General features: G+C 43.9%; 1 protein-coding gene across 1 annotated transcript in view; it reads right to left on the minus strand.

The window, feature by feature from the left end:
* The window catches only part of Notch2 (notch receptor 2), a 132,162-nt gene that overhangs the window by 92,917 nt on the left and 14,641 nt on the right, over positions 1-24,604 (minus strand). Inside the window, exon 2 of the mRNA XM_027393764.2 lies at positions 2,836-2,917. Within this exon, the coding sequence (XP_027249565.2) occupies positions 2,836-2,917 (82 nt within the window). The remainder of the gene's footprint in view (positions 1-2,835; positions 2,918-24,604) is intronic.

A 24,604-nucleotide genomic window follows, 5' to 3' on the forward strand; every position in this document is an offset into this window, starting at 1 on the left:
TCAACCACCCCCTCCTGAGGACACTCAAGTACAGCTTTAGTGTACTCTTTTCCCAGTCGGATCATTCTTGCTGGTCTCCCAAAAGAATGGCTCTGCCAATTTTCTCCCTTACTCTTCCTTACCCAGACTTATTCCCTTCGAAGTAGAACTGAAAGATTACCGGAGGTCACCCCCAGAACTATACCCCCAAGTCCATCCTATCAACAACCAACGATTTTTCAGGAACAGAAATAAGACTGCTTTTTCAGACAGGGTCTCACTATGTATCCCTGGCTGGTCTGAAACTCACTCTGGACACCAAGCTGATCCTGAACCCACAAAGATCAGTTTGCCTCAGCCACCAAGTGCTGGGACTAAAAATGTCCCCAACATCTAGTCCAGGCTGGCTCCACTTCCATTGTGCACATCATCATGCAGGGTCTCTTTCTGCAGCTGGGGACAGCAACGCCTCTTTGGTCATGCTTGTCTGAGGCTAGCCAATGTTGAAACTGCCTCTCCCTAAAAGTGAGCCTTATTTACTGTCCTCTCCAGTACTCAGAGTCTGTTCTCCATGAAGCCTCCTCTCGAATACGAGCCAGCATTTACATCCTCTGTGAAATTCCTCTGCATAAGTCATGAGTCCAGTTATATCCACCTAGCTGGCATCTCCACCAGGTCAATGTCACACAAAGCAAATAAAATTCCCAGAGGGGAAGTCAATCTTGTTAATATAAACAGATAAGAGACATGGAAATGATAGCATGTACTGAACTCTGTATGCATGGATGTCTTTTAATTCAAGGAGCATGCATGGCTGTTTCCTCCCAATTGAAACATTTCCTGGGAATGGCAGGCTGGGGCTGGTCAGAAGCAAGTTACTGAAACTTACAAGGCAGAAGGAAAAGCATGAAAGCGGTGAAACTGGCAAAGCCCTGCTCCAGGGTCACAAAAACAGCAATAGGGTCACAAAGAGCTGCTGGGGAGAGCAGGTGCGCCTCTGTGGAGATGCCTGCATGTGATGTGTGTGAGTTGTATGACTTGTTCAGGAAGAGCCAGTAAGACAGCTTTCTGGATGTCGTCACCATGCTCCTATGACTTTTCACTGGGATGGCTGCCTTTGAGCCACCTATGCTCCAATGAAGAACACCAATGAATGCACGGGTTCACCAAGCTAGCCTCAGGTGGCATTAGTTCTTGGTTCTATTTTCAGTGCCCCTACCTGAGGTAAACAGATGTCTGTTTACACCTCCCTAGAATATCAGTTCTCAACCTAGGGGTCAAATGACCTTTCACAAGGTCATTCATTTCCACCTAAGACATTACAATTCATAACAGCAGCAAAATTACAGTAATGAAGTGGCAATGAAAGTAACTTTCTGGATGGGGGGTCACCACAAACTGAGGAACCATACTGCAGAGTCGCAGCATTAGGAAGGCTGAGAACCACTGCCCTAGAAGAAGGCATAAACAGAACTCATTGCTTTATAGTCGCTGTGTACCAGGCACCATGCTAGGTATTAGCTATGCAAAAATCCCCAAAGCCGGGGCTTTAGGATCTACTGAGAAAAGGCTCAACTCTTGAGCACACTGCACCAGTTAAGACCATCAGAGAACTGACTATTAGAAGAGAACAAGCGACCACACAGCAGATACTGCAAACAGACAACTGAGACTGTGGTGGCCAATTCCGAGGCATTGTACTTATTATTATCTTCCATGCAGAGGAGAATGTACCACATGGGTTTTGTTTTTCTGGCTGAAAACCAAGTTAGTAGCCATAATTGGTTACATAAAATCTTTCGTTTCCAATGTTATCTTAATCCCAATCCAAACAAACTATTGTTAAATTTTACTGTCGTCCTGGCTTAAAATATTTTCACTTTGTTGAAGAAAATTGTTTCTGACTCAGAGGGGGGAAAAAAATCCTATGACATTCAAGAATTTAGATCCCAGGGTCAGAATCAACTCTATTTTTTTGGGGGGGGGGGGATGTCATAACAAAACAAGAAAAAGGAATAGCAATTTCATATTGCCAGATCTTATTTTCTCTGGTATAAAGAGAGTGGATACATCTTACTACCAAAATTTGTGAGGTAAAAAAAATAAACTATACCATCAGCAAGAACTGTATCTTGGATTTGTGGTGTACACTTTTAATCTGAGGAATGTGGGAAGCAGAGGCGGGAATAGCTCTGTGAGTTCAAGGCCAGTCTAGTCTACATAAGGAGTTCTAGGTCAGCCAAGGCTACATAGTGGGACTCTGTCTCAAAAATAAGAAAATAAATACATAAAAGAAACTATTTATGAAACTATCTCATGGATTTTCTCAAACAAAAATGTCAGGCTAGAACAGATGGTTGGAAAAACAGAAAAATATTCTTGAATCAAGAGCTACCTCATTTCCTGCCCCTCCTCCACCCCCCATGTTCCTCTACATCTCCCTCCACAGCCTCACCCTCAGAGCTGATGTTTATTTTATATTCACTTACACTGGGCAGAATTAAATATCTACTTGGTGTGACTCAAAAACATGATTATATCTAGTATTTTAGGGAGAAAGGATTCTACAGCTGTGTCAAGCTGAATGACAAGAGAAAGTATTCAAAAGATATTCACTAGACACTCGCTAAAACTCTTTCATAATGATGAAGGTAAAGGCAGGATAGAAAGATGTTCTCACCAGCCATTTAGCTAACAACCATGTCCTTCCATCCTCACCACCCACAAACACTACATCAGAAGAGTGAGAACGAGCAGCATTTCACAGAAGCATTAGAAATATAAAAGCAGCCCAAGCACACCTTGCCCAGAGCCTACTGTCAGAGCGAGAACAAGATATACAAAGGAAGAACTTACCTGCAGTAGCCTGTGCCATTGTGGTAGGTAACACAGGTCCCTTCATTAACACAGGGCTCCTGAACACCTCGACACTGCAAAGCTGAAATAAAAGACAAACTGGAATTAGAAATCAAGCATCAGTCACAACCCTTAGACCCCCAAAGCGAGGCCCAGAAGGAAAAGCATTCCCACATCACCTCTGCTCTGCATTTTCCTTGGACATTTCACTGACTTGTCAATGTTTGGCTCCTCCAGTCATAGAAGCCAAGGAGCTCATCCCCGGCCTTCAACTTCTGTGCCTCCCTATGTCTGGCAGTCACATGTCCCAGTGACAGTAAGATCATTAAAGCTGTACCAACTGTAACAGACCATTATCCTTTCAGGGTTCAGACACCTCAGAAAGTACGTAAGAGTCCATCCCTGACTCCGGAAGGTCTGAGTGGACAGTGGTTAACCATGCTAAGGAGTTGCCTGGCCTCAGGTGAAGTTTTTATAAAACAGGCCACTTCAGTAAGAAGTCAAGGCATCAACCGCCACCAACAGGACCCAGAGACAAGGAGGAACTTAATCTATGGTGAAAGTAATACATCATACTCTCTCACTTTAAAGATTCACAAAAAGCAAGGAGAAGACGGTGACTAAAGTAAGCAATGTAGAAAGCAATTTTATATTCAAAGAGACCGAAAGTTCTCAAATTCTCCTTTCCCCTAGGCCCCATGAGAGACAATGAAAAGACTTTACCACCCAAGGCTCCCCAAAGCAGATACTCATTGGGGGAAACCCACCAGGGCCCACAAACCTTCACTGATTTGTGAAGAGAAAGAAGTCTACCCAACTCCACACAGCTCCTTAAGGTTTGGCTTCTAGAATTTTCATCACCAAATATACATCAAGACTCCTGAGGACAACTAGGAAGGCAAGACAGCACCCACTCTAACAGTTGAGGGGCTCATAAAAACTCAGAAGTCTTTACCAAGCAGTGTGCCTAGAGGAACTAATTCAGCCTGGACAACAAGCCTGAGAGGTGGTTCATTTCGTCACACCTGTTCCACAGCCGAGGAAGGCAGAGCCAGGCACAAAACTCACAGCAGTCAGGGTACTTCCCACCACCATGGCTGGACTGGTGTTATTATGACCATGTTCTGGAGACTGAGGGCCGAGAAGTTAAGTGGCTTCCTCGAGAGATATCAGATCCTATCTGGTGGCAGCACTGAGCCTGAGATCCAGGCCTCTCATTAAGTCCAGCCCTTCTCTGAACATCTGTTGGCATCGTGGGAGCAATGGCTGGGCTGCGCACTGAACAGGCAGACTCAGGAAGAGGGATCTTCTCACCCCCATCCCGCTTCCCTGTAAGCCTTCCTCTTCCCACCCTGATAAGCTCGATGTGACTACTATAATTAAAACAGTTAATGTCAGGTTACTTCCTCCATACTGCAGTTCTCAAGCTGTTTTTTTTTGTTTTGTTTTGTTTTGTTTTTTCATTCTCTTTGGACACTTTTATTATTTTCAGTGAGGACTTTCAGGCTTTCCTCTATTTGCTTTTTCCTCTTTCTCTTTAAATAAAAAAGAAAACGTATCTGGACAGGACTATAGAGAAGGGATGGAGCAAGTTTCAGCCCTGCACCCTGCAAGAAGCCCAACGAGTAAAAGCCATCATGAGTCCTGAAGCCTGCCTCCTGTACCTGGCTGTACAGCTGTAGGCAAGGTACAACCTCATAGGGCTCAGTTCCCTACCTGAGAACCAATCTAGGGTAGACTAAAAGACCCAAGAGTCTCTTGTAACCCAGCAGTAAACACTACATAAAAGGGGCTCTGGAGATGGCTCAGTTGGTGACAACACTTGCTGTGTAGCCATGGGGACCTGAGTTTAATCCCCAGCATCCATGCAAAAAGCCAGGCCTGGCTGTGCACACCTGTGATCTCAACTTGCAGAGGGGGCATAAACAGGCAGTGTCCAAGAGCTTACTGCATGCCCAGGTTAACCCACCAAAGAAAGGTTCTAGTCTCAAGACAGTGAGGGAAAAAGAAGTAGAGGAAGACGCCAGCAGGCCTCTGACCCTGACATGTGCACACAGAGTCACTAACCTTCACACTCATGTGCATGTACTAGACACAAACACATAAGCTTTACAACACACACATGGTAATGATGTGTAAGAAATACACAAAGTTTTAAGATATACATAAAAAATGCAGTTTACATGGAGAAATTTATCCAGGAAAGCATTAAGGATCCAGCCACCCATGACTTGGCCATGGGCAGGAAAAAAAAAAAAAAATCACAGCCTACTCCTATTAAGTGCCCTGGCAAATCATTACAGGGACAGATTCACAGAATACAAACAACCCAAAGTCAATATGTGGCAATCAATCTAGCAAATAACTTCACAGCCTTGCCTTAGAGAACCAATCCAATTCACTGACCAAAAAAGAGGTGGGCTTCCCAGGCTAATAATTAATGCCACTTGGCTGGTTTGTGAGATTCTGCTACCTTGAACCTTTAACATTTACTAAGCCACAGTTTTCAAAAGCTTTAAGACACATCAGAGGCACCTACTACATCAGCACCTGTACCTAACAAGTTCCCAGGTGAGGCTACAGGTCTGAGGAACCCACACTTGAGAACAGAACAAATGCACAGTTTGAATAAACAAAAGAAAAAGTAAAATTTGAGACTCGTGACTTTATTCTAGGGCTATTTCTAAGTGAATACTGTAATGTGTCATATAAAAAAATTAACACTTTCCAAAAAAAAAAAAAAAAAAAAAAGGTGGTAGCTCACACCTTTGATCCCAGCTCTAGGGAGGCAGAGGCAGGAGGATTTCTGTGAGTCAGAGGTCAGCCTAATCTACATAATGAGTTCCAGGACAGCCAGAGCTGTTATAAAAAAGAAACTCTGTCTCAAAACAAAAACAAAAACAAAAAACAAAAAACCAGCAAAAACAAACAAAAATATGGACTTTCATCTCATCACTCAGTCACTTGGCAGTGTGACACAAAATTTAGAAGCCAGTTTCCAATATCACATTTTCAGTGCGGAGCTTAGAGATCAGCTTTCCTCCCCGCCTCTATCCCCCTCTGTCTCCTCACAGTTTTTCGATACAGGGTCTCACTGTAGCCCTGGCTGTCCTGGAACTCACTCTGTAGACCAGGCTGGCTTCGGACCACGGAGATCCACCTGCCTCTGCCTCCTGAGTGCTGGGATCACAGATGTGCCCACCTAGCTCATCTGAGACAGGCTTTGTAATACTCAAGAGCACAGCGCATCTACTAGGTATACAGCTGCAGGCCCTGATGTCAGGGATACTGTGGTCAACAAAGTAAAAGATCCTGTCTCACAAACCCTACTACGTTTAGGGGAAAATGGATAACAAAAGCCACTTCAGACAGTTTCTGAAAGAAACAAAACCCAGAAGTAAGGCACAAACCAGTCACAAAGTCTTCAGACAGAAGTTAAGAAAGACCCCCTGAGCAGACTTGTGTGCCCAGGCAAAGGAAACTAACATACATCCTGGCCTTGAGATGAGAATTAAACAATTGCCACAGGAGAAAGGCCAGGGACGCCAGGATGTGCTAGATCACCACAGTCTGGTCAGGGTCACAGCTGCTACTTCAAGTGGGAGGGGAACTGGCTGCACTGTTCAAAAGCATGTGAACTTCAAAGGAAAATGACACAATTTAATATAGAGTGCGATATCAATAAATGGGACAAATTCCTCCCAGTCACCAGCACCAGCATTCCAATAAAACAAACAAGCCATGCAGAGCCGGCTGCTCACCTTTTAAAAAGACAATAAAGAGAAATGATTCACCAGATGGACAACTAGCACTACACATGAGCAAAAAGGCCACACCAACTATGAGCATGGCTTCAGCCCGCACCTCGTGAAGATCAGTCATAAATGAAACAGTCTTGGGCCACACTGTACTCACAGCCTACAGGGAAGGGAGGGACAGAGCAGAGAGAAAGTGTCCTAGCCAAATGACTCTAGGAAAAAACCAAACACAGCGAAAATTGCTTTTATTAAATGCCTTCCTTATACCCTCTTGATACCCAATATCAAAATCTCTCTACAAAGAACTAAGAAACAGCACAGACCCTCATTGCCATTTAGTCCAGACAAGGCTCCACAAGTTTATTAGCCTCCACTGTATACAAACACTGCAAACAAGATAAGTGTTGTTGATTTTTATCAAGTCCAATGTACCAGGAATTCACCTTTTTAAAGACAGACTAAAGGTATCCAGACTTGTTGGATTCTTCCTCACAATTTTCTAGGCTTTCCAGAGCTTTCCAGGCCATGCCAGCTACCTATCACCGGCCTAAAAGCCCCCCTTTGTTTTAAGAGTCTCTAACATGAGTAATTAAGTCTGGTACCCCAGACGGTGTAATCTGAGCAGCCTTCAATGTGTTTCACTTACTGCTCTGACAAGTGATGTTTTAAATTGGCATTACTTGTTGCTTTGTATCCTCTTCAAATAAGCCTCTGTCTGTCGTCTGCCTCACATGATTCTCCTCATACCCTGGTCCCTCCGCCTGCAGCGTGTACACCCACTGCTCCCTCAGACAACATTCTAATGGCCTGAATGGCTGCAGATCCTAAAATATGTGAAGAACAGTGACACAGGGTGCTTCTTTTTTCCCTTCAACGTTTATGCAAATTTCAAGTAGCAGAATTTGAAAGATGAAGTCTGGGTTGCTGGCTGGGACTTGGCTGTGTCTCTCTGTTGCTTCTGGCACAGGGCCTCTGAAAGGAGTGCCGTCAAGTGAACTCAGCGATGTTTTCTAAAATGACTGCTTGCATTACTACCCAAAATAGGAGAATGGAGGGCAGACAGGGAGACACCAGGGATTTGCAATGATATTCACAGCACCCTTCAATTTCAAACAACAAAGCTTCCACTACATTTTTTGGGGGGGAGGGTTGGGGGTGGGGACTCAGCCATGAAGAAAAAAAACAACAACAAACAGAAGTGCGGAAGTTTCGAGTCCCAAGTGTCACATTTAAACAGAAGCGGAGTGGGAGTATCTGTCTTCCTCCTAGAATCAGTCTTGATTAAAAGGAAAGGAGGAAGGCAGCGAGGGAGACATTGATTTTTATTTCCCCAATAATGTGTCAGGGATCTCTGCCTTCTTCATAGCGATTACCCAATAGAAAATGTTTCCTATCTAAAATATGCTGACTCCAGATCCACGCAGGACAGCTAGGGGGGGGGTCACAGTTCTGCTGCTTTCCCCAAACTGAAACCTGCTGTGGTTTGGAAAAAAAGAAGCAACAGTGTTTCCATCTAGCCCAGGCTGGCCTGGAACTCCTGGACAATCCTCTTGCCTATCTTCTAGGTGCTGGAATTACAGAGGTTGAGTCACCAGGGCCAGCATCTAGAAATTTCGTTTTATTTAAAACAAACAAAAACCCCTATGAACTAAAAACTGAAACTTTGTCCAAATTCATAGCCTTGAATCCTTTTGGGGGTGGGGGATGAAATTCATCAACACGCTTTGTGTCACACTGGGGTTTACTATACAATGCGTTTTCTTCTTCCCCTTTGCTTTTCTCTCACTGGGACTACAGAAAAAAATTCAAACTTCAATTGTGAGCCAAAGCAAATGAGTTCAAGTAGCTAAATTCCAGCCCTTGTGTCTTGGAGATTACACTACATATGACACATGGTTTGAAAAGCCACACAAGGACCAGAACGTGGCCAGTCTCTTCATGGCATCTCTGCACCCTCTTCCTACTCCTCCAGTTTGCTACTTCCTACTGGCATTCTGAAGCACAAGGCAGCACCACCCTCCTGTTTGCCTTGCTGTTGCTTCCACCACAGCTGGGGCAGATGTATCATACTCTCACCTTCTCGTCTTTGAAAATTCTTGAAAGGCAGTGGCCTTGACTAGCAAAGAAGACTTGTCTCCATGGTCTTGGTGTGCAGTACTCACTATGACACTGTGTCTAAGAAAAGAACCTATAGACAGACTCAACAATCAGCTTACATGTTTAAATGTTCAAAGGCTTCAGTTTTCCTGAGCATGGAAACACCCAAATGAGACTCTGATACAGATTTTGCTTTTGTCAGGGTAAGAAGTAAAATAAAAGGAGAAAGGAGAATTATACATTTCTAATCTCAGCAAAACTAAAACACCTTTCGAAGTTCCTGTCTTATAATATGCATGAGTGGGGGCTAGAGAGACATCATGGTGGCTGAGAGTACATATTGCTCTTCCTAGCACCTGAAAGGCTCACTACCATCTGTAAAGGGCAACGAGGGACCCAATGACACCCTCTTCTGGCTTCAGTGAGCACCTACACTCATGTGCATACACACACACACACACACACACACACACACACACCCCTAAAAAGGGCTCTTAAAGTAAAGTAAAATTTTCATGGATGACAATATTCCCTCTGACCTTTACAGATGTGTAACAAGTTGGGGAAACCAACTGAAGAAGTTGAACAGAAGCAAAATAATCTACAACTAATAGGCAAATGCCAAAGGGGGGGGAGGGGAGAGCAACAAAAAGCCCACCTCAACAATGAAAATTGCAGGAAGCTCAAGGAAAGGTGCCTGTTCTCCTGGCACACTCTCTTTGCTCCCGACAAGCCCACTGATCAGTAAGTCCCAGCATGGTCCCCAGAAGCCCAGATGTACTTCCTCAGTATAGATACCCCTGGGGCGGGGGCGCGGAGAAAAAGACACTAACCAAAACAGACACAGGGTCACGGGCCCACAAGGCTCTGTATTGAAGCCTTAGAGAAGAAGCACCATCCCCAGAGGCTAAGAGGCCCATCTGGGCCGGAACTGACATCGTCTGTCTGACCTACTGGACCATCTCCTTATGTCATCTCTCTCTGTCTTCTGGTCAAGACAAACTTTGCCTACCACCAACTTCCTGCACTTTTAGTAGCCCCCTCCCCCATAAAGGTTAAGAAAAACTATTTGCTAAGTACAACTTAATGTTTAAAAAAGAAAAAAACCCATAATTTTAAACAGGAGCTTTTAAGTACTCTTACTGGAAAAGAAAAAAAACTTATAAATATATATAATTTTCTTGCTACCCTCCCCCCAAAAGCAACAAAGTATCCTTTTAGCTTAAATTGCTCAGAGTACTTTTAAATGGAGAAGACAATGTCTAGTCTTTGTTCATCCAGAGGTAGATAAAAAAAAAAAAAAAAAAAAAGCTAAGACAAAAAGTTATATTAAAAAGGAAAAAACCTGTGATTGTTAAATGCTATCACAAAACATCGTGGCAACTTCCCAAAACCAAGCAGGGAAAATCCAGAGATGAGTCTCAGATTTCCTCACCAGCGTCCATCCTCATGGTCTTTTTCAAAAATACCCGTGTGTGGTGGGAATGGAGGCTATTCACAAGAACCACGGTTGGGCAGGAGTCACCGGCATAGCATAACTGATGTGATGTGAAGATGGTGACTGGGCGATTAGGGGATGGCACAGACTCCAACCGTGTATCCTGAAGTGTACAAGTCTACAGAGGGCAGCTTCTAGACAATTATCTGGGTCACAGACCCTCTATACCACAGCCCCAAATAAACCCCACTCACCCGTGCATGGTATTCAACCCCGGCATTCCTGCACATGTCACTGAGAATTGTCTAAATCCAAGAGCCTCAAAGGGTACTAATCCCCGGGCTATATCTAATACTCCAAATCAGCACAGAAGCGTGCTGTGAGAAAAGTCAATCTGGAGACTGGAGATGGTGGATGCCCAGCACACCCAGGGCCCAGATCCTGGGTCCAGAGAGAGCCAGCGGGAATGCGCAACATGCCCACTGTAGTGCACACGAAGAGGACACACGGGACACAGGCCTGCACTTAAAGTCTTTAGTCTCACTTTTCAGTTTCTCCCTTCATTTATTTCCTCATACAGAAATTTAAGTTAACTCATATTAGTGTGAGGACAGCAGACAAGAAGTGGCAGCCACAGGAAGCTGAACTGAAGACAGCCTTAGACCCCCACGGCCAGGGAGTACCATTGCCAAACCCCATTCCCCCAACTAAGTCAACTTAGAAACCCCGGGGTTTATGAGGCCAAGAGATGGCTCCATGCCACCTTCAGTCCGGTGGTCTCACAAAGGCCACAGTGACAATGTAAACTCTAAAATAGTAAACTAAAATTTGAGGGTAGTTTCTATACATGGTGCTACCCCCTCCACCTGCCCCTCATCATGAATAGTCATTCCAAGAAGGCTCTGGAAGAGTGAATGCCTACTTCCAATTCATCTTCCTTTCTGTCATTCCTCCTGTCTGCCTGAGAGAGTTCCAGAAGCAAAGCATGTGGATGCCAGAACAAAGGCAATGCTAGCCATTGCTGCTCCACCTAGGTCAACCCAGCTGCAAGGACAAGCACGGTCAATGCCTGGGAAATGATTGCCAAGCTGAACTGCCCAAAGGATGGAGAGACTGGTAATTTTCTATCTCCCACCAAGAGAATAATAAACAAGACCTAAATTTCCCACAAAGCACAAGGAAAACCTGCAAAATGACAGTTTATTATAGCCTTTTAAGGACACAGAGACCTGGTAGACGAGGTACCTTAATCCCTTTTGTTTACCACTCTTAAAATTCTCTCCTCAATAACAATTCATACCACTGGGGTCATGGGGCTGAGAAGCCTGCTGAACAAGAGGGATTTACACAGGGAGTTTACCAGTTACTCTGTGCCCAGTGGGAAGGGCCTTCCCACCATCACCTCATCACATCACCAGGGTTAAATCCTTAGGAAAAACAGTTATTGGCACAAGTAAGCCTGGGTTCAAGCAAAGGGACAAAGGACTCAGTGACAGGGTTGAAAGTGTGGTGCTAGAAAGTAAACACCCAACCCCTCCCCAACACACAATTACCTCACCAAAAATATTAAAATTTGGACATTGTAATCACTTTGGCTATAGGCCCAAATATGTCTCCATGGAAAGTCTCAAATACTCTAGGTTTTTATAGTTTAAAATTAAAAGTAAAAAAAAAATCCAACAAACCAAGTACCTAGCTCCTTCGAAGCAATCTGGCTTTCAAGCCGCTAAATTTCTAAGTTAGGCAAGAGTACAATTGTGAGCACAGTGAGCTAGCTTCAGCACAGCTCACATACCTATGCAGAGAATAACCCCAAAGCTGCTACTGGTGACCTCACGGAGGAACTCTGAGGATGTGAATTTCAGAAATTAGCTAGCCACATCCCAAGCCATATAGCTAGCGGGTCAGAGGCACCCCCTCCAACCGCAGACGAAGCTGGTGTTGACTGAGCACCAGAGACCACAGACAGCACTCTACAGGGTGTATGCGTGTAAGACTCACAACCCAGCACCTAGTGGACAGGGACTCCCACCTGACTTCTGCCTCCACACCTCCACCCAGGGCTATAAATACGTGGTGACTAAGAAGTAAACCAGATAGCTGATCCGCACTCTCCCCATAACTGTACCCAGACCAACTATCCAAAGACAATGCAAGAATAAACTACCCTCACAGGCCAACCAGGTATTTTCATACAAATGACCTCCAGTAATCCCCACAACCCTGTGAGGCATGCAAATTGACATTAGCACCATTTCCGAAAAAGAGGAAACTGCATTTCAAAAACTAAGTAATTTGCCTACAGATGAAGGATCCAAGCCAGGGCTAGAACACAGGGGTTTGTTTGTTTGTTTGTTGTTTTGTTTTGTTTGAGATGGGGTTTTTCTGTGTAGTGTAGCCCTGGCTGTCCTGGAACTCACTCTGTAGACCAGGTTGGCCTTGAACTCACAGAGATACGCCTCCCTCTGCCTTCCAAGTGCTGGGATTAAAGTTATGCACCACCACCACCACCCATCAAATGCAGTTTGGCTTTGTTGTTGTTGTTTTTGTTGTTCATCTACTGATACTGCATTAGGTACCAAAAGAAACTAAAATCCTGTAAACTTGCATAACTGGCATCTGTAACTAAAACAGTCTCATCAAATAAGACAGCCAAGTACATATTAGCCATGCTTACGAAAAACATTTATGCCAAAGACCAAACACCAAAGACCACATGCTTGTGGAAGCCAGGACTGAATTCCTAGTACAACCGAGGCTGCCAATGTTATATTCCAGACCCACCCTTGCCACCCATGCCCTAAGAAGTGACAGGCATTCATTACTAGCACCCACTTCCTTCACAAGAAGAGTCCCACTTTGGAAAATAGATCAACTCTGGGAAATAAAACAAGCTACCTTATAGGGTTAAAATGGACAGGGGAGAGGCTGAAATTGTTAAGAGTGCTTCCTTTAAAAGGGGGGGAGGCATTGCAACTAAACACCATTTCTTCTCAATAACAACAGCAGAAAGAAAGAAGAGAACATTCAGGAGTCAGACCCCAGCAACAACTGCACCTCACTGTGACGACGTTTTCCTCCTCCAAATGATGAACCTATTGTCACTGAGCAGTCACCATCACTGGATCCATAACTCAAACAGTTAGCTATAAATACCTCCAAAATAAAGCACACATCTGCAAACTGAGCTCATGAAAGCTGAACCACTCAACAGGAAAAGCGTGGCCTGCTACTCAGAAGAGGCGGGAATGGACTAATGTGGTAAACCAAAAATGCCATAGGAGACAGAGGATTTTCCTCATCTGGACAGCTTCCGTGCAATTAAAAGAATCAACAAAGACAGAAGAGGTAAGGCTACCTTCCCAAAACAAGAAATACACTACCCTGACACACGCCCTTAATGTTGCCGGATCCCAGGAAACCTTAGTGCATTCTCTCCACAAGAAGACCCAGATCCCCGGACTCTTGTTTTCCAAAGACAAAGTATAAATTTCATTACTATAGTTTGGCACATTGTCCCAAAAGTGCCACCTTGTTTTATGTCTGCATTACTTAAAAACTGTACAAATAGGGACTGGGGAGATGTCTCAGTGAGTAAGAGCACAAGCTGCTTGCTCTTCCATTAGACCTAAGCTTGCTTCCCAGCACCCACATGGTGGCTCACAACCATCTGTAACTCCAATATAACATTCTTTTTGAGCCTCCATAAGCACGGCATGCATGCGATACACTGACATACATGTAAGCAAAACACCCATACATATTTATTTAAAAGTAATATGAAAAACTATGGTGTTAAGGGGCTGGAGAGATGTCTCAATGGTTCAGAGCACTGATTGTTCTTCCAATGGACACAGGTTCAATTCCCAGCACCCATATGGCAGCTCACAACCATCTGTAACTCCAGTCCTGAGACCTTTGGGGCTCTGTGGCCACTTCATTGCACATACATGGTGCACAGATAGGCATGCAGGCAAAACACCAATACACATAAAGTTTATTTAATGAAAAAAAATGTTTGAAAATAGATCGCTTTCCTGCTACCTTAATGTCATTTTTTAAAGATTTTTCACTCTTGTGTATATGTGTTTGAGTGAAGATATGTGCCTATGAGTACTGGTGCCCACAGAGGCCAAAGAAGGACAGCAGATCCCCTGTTGTTTTACACTACAATACCTTTGTTTAAAAATATATATGGTGTGTGTGTGTGTGTGTGTGTGTGTGTATGATATAATTACTCTATCAAATTCAAGAAATCTCATGACAAAAATCTGAGGGAAATAAAAACCAACAGTTTTGAAAAGTATCAGAACACAGAAAAAGGAGGGGAGGGCTACAATCAATGAGAAAGGCAAACGGGCCACTTCTTATTGTGCATCCAAGCCCCACGTGAAACAACAGCTGTCTTTACTCAGCTGGAGGGAAACCACAGGACTGGGAATACCTCACTCAGTGTACTGTCCTAGGCTAGGACACACTGCTGACTCACCCTCGGCAGGACACTCGGTTTAACTCGTTTTTCCAGTGATAGTAATGAGCTAAACAGCTCTAGCACTGAAATGACTGGCATATCCACAACTGAAGAAATGCCTGGAAATGTCTACACATAGAGCATCCGTGTCCCTGAGTCTGTCTGCTACACTGCAGCAAGCCAGTTCCACTCTGCTTTTTATAGCTCAAATGGCAACCAGTATTAATCCTGTTTTACCACTGAAATGGAAATTCTTTCAAAACCAAACTAATCTTTTGCCACATCTGCTCAGTGTCCCACTACCTCAGCTAATCCACATAGGGCTGAGGTTCCAAACCCTGAAATGCAATTAGATGTCTATTTTTCTCATGTTTAGAGAAATGTCCTGCTCAACTTCGGCCCTGCAAAAAGACCCACAATAAATCCACAACCCTCATACAATGCTAATCACCTTCAGTGGGACCCCCCCAAGTATGATGTCACCCGTGATATTACTCTTGTCACTTCTAGCTTACTCTCAAGTAGACTGATTTTTTTTTTTTTTTCAGTAAACATCTACCAAGCCCTAACTCTGGATTCTGAACCAGGCCAGTCACCATAATGATGAGAAGGGAAGATTCAATCACATCAAATGCCAGTCAGCCAGATCGAAGAAGGGTTGTTAGTTCTCCTTTTTTCAAAATCAAAAACAGTATTCTCTCAATGACAGATCCAACTTAATTCACACACACATTCCATCTCATCTTTTCCACCCCAGAAACACAGCCTTTTAATTTGAACGCTAATTCACAAAAGCTACTTTGCAGAGGGGCATTAGAAACACTGAGGGGGAAAGATAATCTATTTAATGAAAGAGCCAATAGCTTTGGCATTAAACTCTTCAATTTACATTCTGGATCAGTGGTCTGCAAAATGAGGTCTATGTCTCCTACAAGTGGGGGAGGTGCCAGACCCTCCACTAGGGTGCTGGAGGGAACTTCAGGAAAGTCTAAAAACACATGATTAAGCTTTACTAAGAATGTCTACACACAGCAGTGGGGGCAGGCTACTGGCTGCACATCTGTATAATTTATAAATATTTAATTAAGAAAAGTCTACGCTCAAAACAGCGTTGTTCCTGGGGCATACTATTTTAAAGTCTGAAGGTACTTGCTCACTGAACCCCCATATTCCACAAGTAGGATATGCATGCCCTTCAGAGTACACAGTAGGCCAGGAAAATGCAGAGACTGGAAACACTGGGCACACCTTACTGACATCTGGTTCTCACAGACAGGGGCTGGGGGTCAGAGGCACTTGTAAGACTGACATTCACTCTTCTCTGTAATCCGATGCTCCGTTAAAATGACTGATCGGAAATGCTAAGGGGTAGGGAAGGTGATGACTTGGCTTCCATGCTTGGCTCTCTCACCAACTACTAAGAGCTCCATTCCTACTTTTCTCTTAGTTTTCTTCTTACTCCAGTATTATGTTCATTTCTTCCCCTCCTTCCTTGCTTCATGCCTCAGCACATGGTGCTCCAACCAATGTACTAGCTATACCTCAGTACCCATTTACAGCTGCCTGCTACCCTCCCTGGTGAGGCCATGACTGCATCCCTCAGCATCCGGAGACTGTAAGACACTAATGAGCACTTGCCGGAAGGGTTTATAAGCACCCCAAGTAATTTTCAAGGTCGTCATTACTTCTGGACAGACTATGAGTGCTTCTGTCTACAATACATGGGGCAGACTGTGTAATGGAGAATCAATACAGCAGTCACCCAATCCAGCCAACGTATCACAGCCCTGCTCCTGATCCAGATACGGGAACCCAAACTACCTACCTAATGAAGTGATATATAATTGAGCGAAAGAAGAATGAGACCAAGAGCATGCCAGGTAAGCCAGGCTATGAGGGAAATGGCTCTGAACTGGCAGAAACCAGAGAAGGAACTGAAGATGACGGACAGAACTGTGAACTTGCTCATAGGCCACCCTTCTCACTCAAAACAGCTATGACCATTCTGCCAAAATAATTAGCAATTACATGAGTTAACATAGAAACATTATGTACAACCTGTGCTGTTCATTAATGCTATCATGTTCATTCCATCACGCATGCCAGAACTCCCTGGAGAAATATTCTGTCTTTATCTACAACAGTGGGCCTCCATGGCCGAATTTTCACCTACTCAGAGCGGGCTGAGGTTCAACTTCCCTTTTCGGTCTCTGTCAACATCTCCAAAGCTTCCACAACACATTTCCCATCACGTGGAAGATAAGACTCAATCCCCAGGCATTCCCAGCACTGTTAAGGCAGCAGCTCCACGAAGGAAGTGGGTGGCTGGGTGGTGTGTGGCCACTATTTTCATACTCTTGGAAGAGTTAGTTTTTCTACAGCCTAAATCTCACAATCTTAAAACGCATCCTCACAGCCTGTGAGTCCACAGCTAACAAAGCCGTAGCTTGCAAACATTTTATAGAAGCCAAAGATAAGAAACACACTTTACTTTGGAACTCAACATCCATATATGTGGGCACATGCCCCAAATAACACTCATCCTTTTTATTTATTCCATTCTTTCCCTACAATGTGCTATTGGATACCTACCAACCTGGCTTCACACAACCCACAGGTTAAAAACACCAGGCTGAACCTGACAGTGAAGAGTATAACACTGCAGTCAAGAGTAGCAGAGACAACAACTAGCCATATAATCTTGGCTAAGTCACTTTGCCTTTTCTTTCTTTAAAAAAAAAAAAAAAATTATGTGTATGATTGGTTTGCCTGCCTGCATGCCTACGTACCACAAGCATGCAATGCCCACAGAAGCCAGAAGAGAGTGTCAGATCCCTTCCAGTCAGTTGTGAGATGCCATATATGGGCGCTGGGAATTGAACTTGGGTCCTCTGGAAGAGCAATCAGTGCTCTTAACTGCTAAGCCATCTCTCCAGCCCTAAGTAACCAACCTTTTCCAAGTTCTATACATCATCTTTTAAATTCTGGTTAAAACACTGAGGATTTTCTAAGCAGTAAATGCATCAGCCCATAATGTGTCTAATGGAGAGCACACAATCAATAAAGCTATGCTGATGACTAGTAAGGCCTTGTTATCAACTGCAGAGAGAAAAGAGCAGGCTTACCTGGACACATCACTAACCAGCAGGATCAAGTCAACGCTGGCCTATGTTCACTGCATGCAGCCCCACACCTGAAGGGGCTTTTTAACACTTTCTTCAAAAATCCTCAGCAATTCTAACAGTGTCGAGCACCTGACGGGCACTTGAGTATTTGCTGAATGTATGCATGCATGAATGAATGAAATGGATGGTTATGAAGAGGCATAAGCCACCTACTCCATCATTCAACATAGGAAGAAGCTCAATAAAATACCAAATACATTTGTTAAACCAGATTTTTATCTAGCACATACCCTGGGCTCACACTGTCCTTACCTGGATTTCTGGAAACTACACTCAGGGTGCTTCCTCAAGTTCTGCAGCTCTCAAACACCCAGCAAGCCCACATCCGTTGCCTGCATAACACTCTCAGTCCCAGCTATAACGGCACTGCTCCGCCAGACTCACCTGATGTTTTACCATTGTCAAAACAATGAGACTTCATCAAGCATCTGTGATATACAAAGACACACATTCCAAAAGCAAGGCACCCAGATGTAAAAACCCCAAAGCCACAGTTGGACAGTTGGCAATGTGTGAATAAATCAGGGGACACATGCTACATCGAACCTCCCCTTACAGAAAGCCATAATTTCTATAAAGCCCCAAATTTCCCATCTTAGTCAGGAACCCCATAGTGCCACCCAGCTCCAATCAGGATCATGACCCACAGACAGCAGAGTGGAAGGGAATCCTAACATACTTTCCTAAAGTACGAAGTACAGTTTTAAAACAAGAAGATTCCGCCTTTCTGCCAATAAAGTAACAAACCAGTTCTACAAAGAGGGACAGACAGAGGACCTGGATTTGATGTCCCTAACTCACCCTGGCACCTGTAGAGCAAGTTGGCCTGAGACCTCACAGGCCTCTCTACCTCAGTATCTACAAATGCATGGCTTGGTCTCCATAAAGGTGTGGATGCTCCTCCAAGTGTTGACAAACTAGTGCAGATTATGTTCTCAACATGCAAATTATCCCTGTGAACTTTCCTTCCCTCCTACCCAGGGTGACCCAGATGCATTGAATTAGAAAGTGCCCACAGGTGACTTAATAGCAGTTTTGACAAAACCATAAACTAGAAAGAGTGCTTCACACAAACAAAGAAGCATGATGTCACAGAAGGCTCGAAGACAACAAAGAAATTCATGTTTGGAAAATGGCCTACAATGCACTGGCCCTTCCTGATAGGTTAGGAAAGCACAGTTTTTATTTAAAAATAAAAACTAAAAAACAATCAATGGAAAATAAGAAGCAAAACGAATTCTTTCAAAACCTCTCAAAAGAAACTGTTTAAACAGAAATTTGGGGAGAAGGGGGTGGGAGAGGCTGTTTTCCTCAGGGCTGGCCCAGCCTTGATAGAGGGGCTGTCTTTTCATGTGGCCCTGTAGAAACAGCAGAGCCATTATCGCTGCTGATAATGACCAGCAGATTTGGATGAGATTATTGCACATTGCCAGTTCTCAGACTCTGGGCTTGTGTAATTGGGTGTGTCAATCTATGTCACTCCACAGATGGTTATTAAGCTAGCTACAACTTCCCTAAATCTATCTTTCAGGAGGCCTGAGCAGAACTCTGGATATCTATTCTCTGCCAACTGAGAAGAGGCACAGAGATAAACATCTTTTCTGGAAAAAAAAAAAAAAAGGTTCCAAAGTCTACTGTTCCTACACACACACACACACACACACACACACACACACACACACACACCTATCGTCCTATTAGGCATGCCTAATTTCTTATTCAGATACCCAAATTCTCAAATTTAAAACCACCCGTTTAGAAGGTAACAAAGCTACTAATGTATTCCCTCCTCCCCTTCTAGAGCCTGTTACCTGCCTAGGTGGGCCCTGAACTCACAATCCTCCTGCTTTGGCTTCCTGAATACTAGGATTCAGCACAACCACATCTAGCGTCCCCAGTTTCCTATAAAAAGGTTATACAAATGTTGGAGAGCCTTCTCTTTCTCGGGAGCCATCCTGCTATCAGAGTTCTAGAGATTACCGCAGCAGAGACTCTGCTGCTTCCCTCTTCCTAGAGAGCAGAGTGTCAGCATCCTGAAGACAGCAGTCTTCACCAAGGAGCTCCACTGACCAAGCACAATGTCCAGCTAGACTGCTGCAGGAGTCAAACGGTAGTCCTTTCGTGTTTTGTGGGTGTCAAACTTTTAACTAGCCCCTCACACGTGTGACAACTAGGGCATTTTAGGAGGGTTCCCTTGAATAAAAGGCGCCATGGATGTAGACAAGGGCTTTCATATCACCATTACTTTAGGACTGATCTACATACCTGGAAACACAGTAGGAGTGTGTGGGTTTTCCTCTCTCCTGAATATTCAGCAGCTAACATTTTAGCCACCATGCATTTTTTTCCCTGAATGTATCACTTAGCACTCCCACAGAGCTTAAACACACACTTCCTTGTGAGTATACATGGACAACTACCATTACCAAAACATGTTCTATTTCCTCGTTTTGATGAAAAGAAGAAACTTGAAGTGCACTTGCATAAGTGACAGTGCAATATGGATACACCCATACATATATGAAATATGTTCTCTATTTAAATGCAATGTTGTAATGATTAAGGAAAGAAACGACGCCAGCTAGGGCTTAAAATCATATTAAGGAGGGGTTCCCGCTGTGTATTCTTGACAAACCTTAAGTAACTTTTTGAGAGAGAGAGAGAGAGAGAGAGAGAGAGAGAGAGAGAGAGAGAGAATTTATGCACACATGCCCATGATACATGTGCAATAGCACACATCTGGAGGTCATAGAGCAACTTTCAGAAATTGATTCTTTCCTTCTGCCATGTGGGTTCCAGAGGTCAAATAAATGCAGGCTGCTGGAAGCAAGCACCTTTATCTACTGAACCAACTCTGTCCTTTGGTTTGGATTTTTGAGACAGGGTCTCCCTGTAGCCTGGGCTGACTTGGAACTCACTATATAGTCCAGGCTGGCCTTGAACTAGCTGAGATCATCCCGCTTCAGCCTACTGAGGGCTGGGACTACTGGTGGGAGCAACCACATCCAGCTTAACCTTAAGGAACTTCAAGGAGCAGTCGCTCTGGCCCACATGGAAAGAAACGGAGCTTGACACATAAAGAATGGATGATAAACCAAAAAAAAAAAAAAAACAAAGGAGCTATAAGGGGAAAAAAAACATGAAGGTAAGTGAGCAGGTATATGGACCACAATATGGTGGCTTCAGCTGTGTCAGTGACACTTTCTGCCAGCTTTTCTTTGAGCGGGATAGGAACAAGTGGCTAGAGCAACCCTAGAGCAGCTAGAGCAGCTTTGGGGAAGTCTAACAGCTTTCTGGGGGAAAGAATTACTGAATCTTAACCAATGGGAACAGAAGGAAAGCCTTCCATATTGTGGGGACAGAATTCAATTGAGGGTGCTATGAAGAAAGCACGTGTTATCAGGAGATGAGCGATCGTCCGTGTAATAACCTGGGCTCCAGGCAATGAGTGATCATACGTGTAATAAACTGGGCTCCAGGCTGGGCTCTGTCAGATACTAACCATGTGATTTCAAAGAATTCCCTGAGATTCACCATTCTCATCTATAAAACTGGTATAACTAGCCTTCTTTCCCTGGCAGACTTGATTTGAGGCTCAAATAAGATAGGGGTTGAGTATAAACTGGGAAACACTATTTAATATAATTGTTTCATAAGAATAAAATTCCCAGTCTTAAAGTTCTACAAAAACAAAAAAGTCCTCACTCATCTCTGGACAGAAATGATAAATAGTAGCATGGTTTAAATTAGGAAAGCCCCTTCCCCAGCCCACATGGCACAGAAAGCATAGAGCATGAGGTGATGTAACATCAACCCTTCTGAAAGCAGCTTCCCCACTGTTCCCCAGCTGTCTCAACCATACTCGGGAATCAGATGCCAGAGCAGGCCCCAAACCCGCTAGCCTTCTCTGTCACAAACTTCATCAGAGGCCGCTTCACACACCTGTTCCACATTCCCTGCAATGCTGAAAACCAACAGCTTCCTAGCACTTCGAACCTGACTGCCACGGATTTAGGGGTTAAACACAGAAGCAATCCCACCAAGTTGCATTGCACTGAAAGCTTCTTCAGCTTTGCTGTGAAATCCTGAAGAGTATTTTTCTATGAATCAACACACTGAACTAACCTACAAGCAAGAGTACCAAACAGTAACGCTTTCAACTCGCACGTCCAGTATTGGGTAATCCTGCCTTGGCAGTGGAGCAGAGCTTCTCGGGGGTCCCTGAAACAAACCGTCCAGAGGAGAAAATTCTCAATGTGGAATTACCATGAGGTACCTTTGGGTATCTACTTTGTGCCCAGAGCTAGGCAGGCATAATTAAATGTTGTTTGCGTCTTTAAAAGCACTCACTTTGCAGGTACTTATTACTATTACATTGCCCAGATGAGAGAACTGAGGCCTGGAGATGTTAAGGGCTTGTCTGATGTTCTCAGCTGATAAGAACCAAAGCCAAGTCTGTCTAGCTCCAAAATTCACCTGCACAGGCAGCTAGAGACAGCCCACGTGCTCCAGAAAGGGTATCTAAAGTCCTTCTGATGGGTGCTTAGAAAGTCAGTGTTGACTGCCATCTACTTTCCATTATGCTACTGCCAACCATTCTCCCCCCCCCACCTCCTACTGCTCAACGGGTGGTAAATACAGTAAAATCCTTGCAAGAAAGTCAGTAAATCTGAAAGGACTCCTGTTTGCGTCCCCAGGCAGCCTGCGTTGCAGAGCAGAAGGGATATATACTCTGGATCCCCTTCTGGTGTCAAGCATTCTTCTCATACACATTAGTGCGAAGGACTGCCAGTTTCCAGTATCAGAGTATGGTCAGAAGGGAAAGTTCTTGGAAAAGGCAAATTGTTCTCATTTTTGTCCTGGATTAACAGGTGCAGAATACCATACACAATTCCAAAGTTCCTGGGCAGGGCAGGTTGGAACTGGGTAGTTCAGTATCTGGTTATGCAGGTTGGAACTGGGTACTTTTAGTACCTGGTGAGGTGGGTTAGAACTGGGTAGTTTTAGTGTCTGGTAGGGCGGTTTGGAAGTGTATAGATTTAGTGTCTGTTCAGGTGGGTTGGAAGTGGGTAGTTTTAATGGCAGGCTGTGTTCATTGTTGAGAGACTGTGCATTCCAATCATTTTACACTGTGTCTCATGTCTCTTTTTGAAGGACACAGTAAGATACAACTGCACAGTCCAGAGAAAGCTATTTGGACACAAACAGCCTGCCAGAAAACATTTCTGAGCACAAATAGGACTCCAGGTTACCACTTCAATCTTTCTAAACTTTTTCTTATTACAAAAAAAAAAAGAAAAAGAAAGAAAGAAAGAAAGAAAGCCATACATAGTCATTCCCGGTCCATTCTACTGAAGAATTTCTTTGGGAGAAGTCAAGAAAACACAGAAAAGGCCACTAAACAACTTTTGTTTTGTATTATTATCTACATAAATACAACACTTCCTAGTAAGAAAAAGATTTAGAAAAAAACTAGAATTCTTCCAAATGGAAGTGGGTAGTTTTGATAATTTCCATATTACGAAGGTAATTTGTTCAGAGTTAAGATATTGCTAAGAAGAATAAAGCATCAAGTCAGTACACAAATTATTAAACTCAAAGCTGCCATTAGTGGGACTACAGAATCCCACCAGACTGCCCTGTAGTTGGGAGCCAGCTTTGGAGTCAGGCTGGTGGGGCTCAGGCTAGGAGGGCTACATGCATGGCCATTCCCTGGCCTTTCTGTGACCAGGATTCATAATGACTATCTAAGGACTGAAGGAAATGAGTATTGTCTTCCCAAGCATCTGTCACCTCATAAATCCTCAGTACATGGAAGCTACGGCAAGTCACACAAGCTCCATGAAGACGGAGGTTTCTGTCTCTTTATTAACAAGGAGACATGTATTGGATCAGCTTCCACAGAGACACTGTAGTTTCTACAGTGGCATTCCTATGTACCCGTGCTACTTCCAAATGCTCCTCCCCTTAGTACAGTTCTTCTCAATAAGAAACTTCAACTGCTCTTTAGAAAGATCCAAATTATAGGAAACACATTTTAAGTGTTTTAAAGATATCTGTGTTAACATGAACACGCTTAACCATGTGCTTACCAATAATTATAAATACCTCAGACTTTAAAAGAAAACCTTTCGTAGCACTCACACAGTGGAAAAACAAAAGTCTTAAAAATAATTATAGAGGGAGCAGAAGGGAGTGGTTGCTAGAAGGTGGCTTACAAAAATCTGCCAAGTAGAATTTGGAGTTTTGTCTTAAAACAAAACAAAACAAAAATCCTGACAACCATTTGTCCAAGGCTGCCAAGACTTGAGATAAGCACACTGTCATGGGAAACAAATGGTAAACTCCATCTGAGATGGCAGCTCAGCTCCCAGTCCTGGCGGATCCAACTCCGGATCACCCACTGGTGATCCTCAGACCCACGGGGTTATCCTCACAATGACAAAGAAGTCCAAAGGGACAAGGAGGAGCCCTCAGGATATGTGTTCTCCACTTTAGAGGCAGCTTCAAAATGGCTATGCCTCTGCTCTCCCCACACCCCTCATACTCCTTCACTGAAATTAGCCTTCAGACCTCAAAGCCCAAGAGTCAACACAATGACACACCCCTGAGGAGCAGTGAGCACAGACAAAAAAAAAAAACAAAACCAAAAAAAACCGCCTGACCAAGAATCAGAAGCATGGATTCTGGACCTGACCCTAGCCTGACTCCCATCCCTTTGGCAGCCACTCTGTTTCTATAGGCTTCAGTTTCTCCATCTTTAAACTAGGTGTGGAATAGGTGGGTAACTCCCAGCTGAGATTTCTGAGCCTCCAGTAGC

Source organism: Cricetulus griseus, assembly GCF_003668045.3.
Source record: "Cricetulus griseus strain 17A/GY chromosome 1 unlocalized genomic scaffold, alternate assembly CriGri-PICRH-1.0 chr1_0, whole genome shotgun sequence".
Lineage (NCBI taxonomy): Eukaryota > Metazoa > Chordata > Mammalia > Rodentia > Cricetidae > Cricetulus > Cricetulus griseus.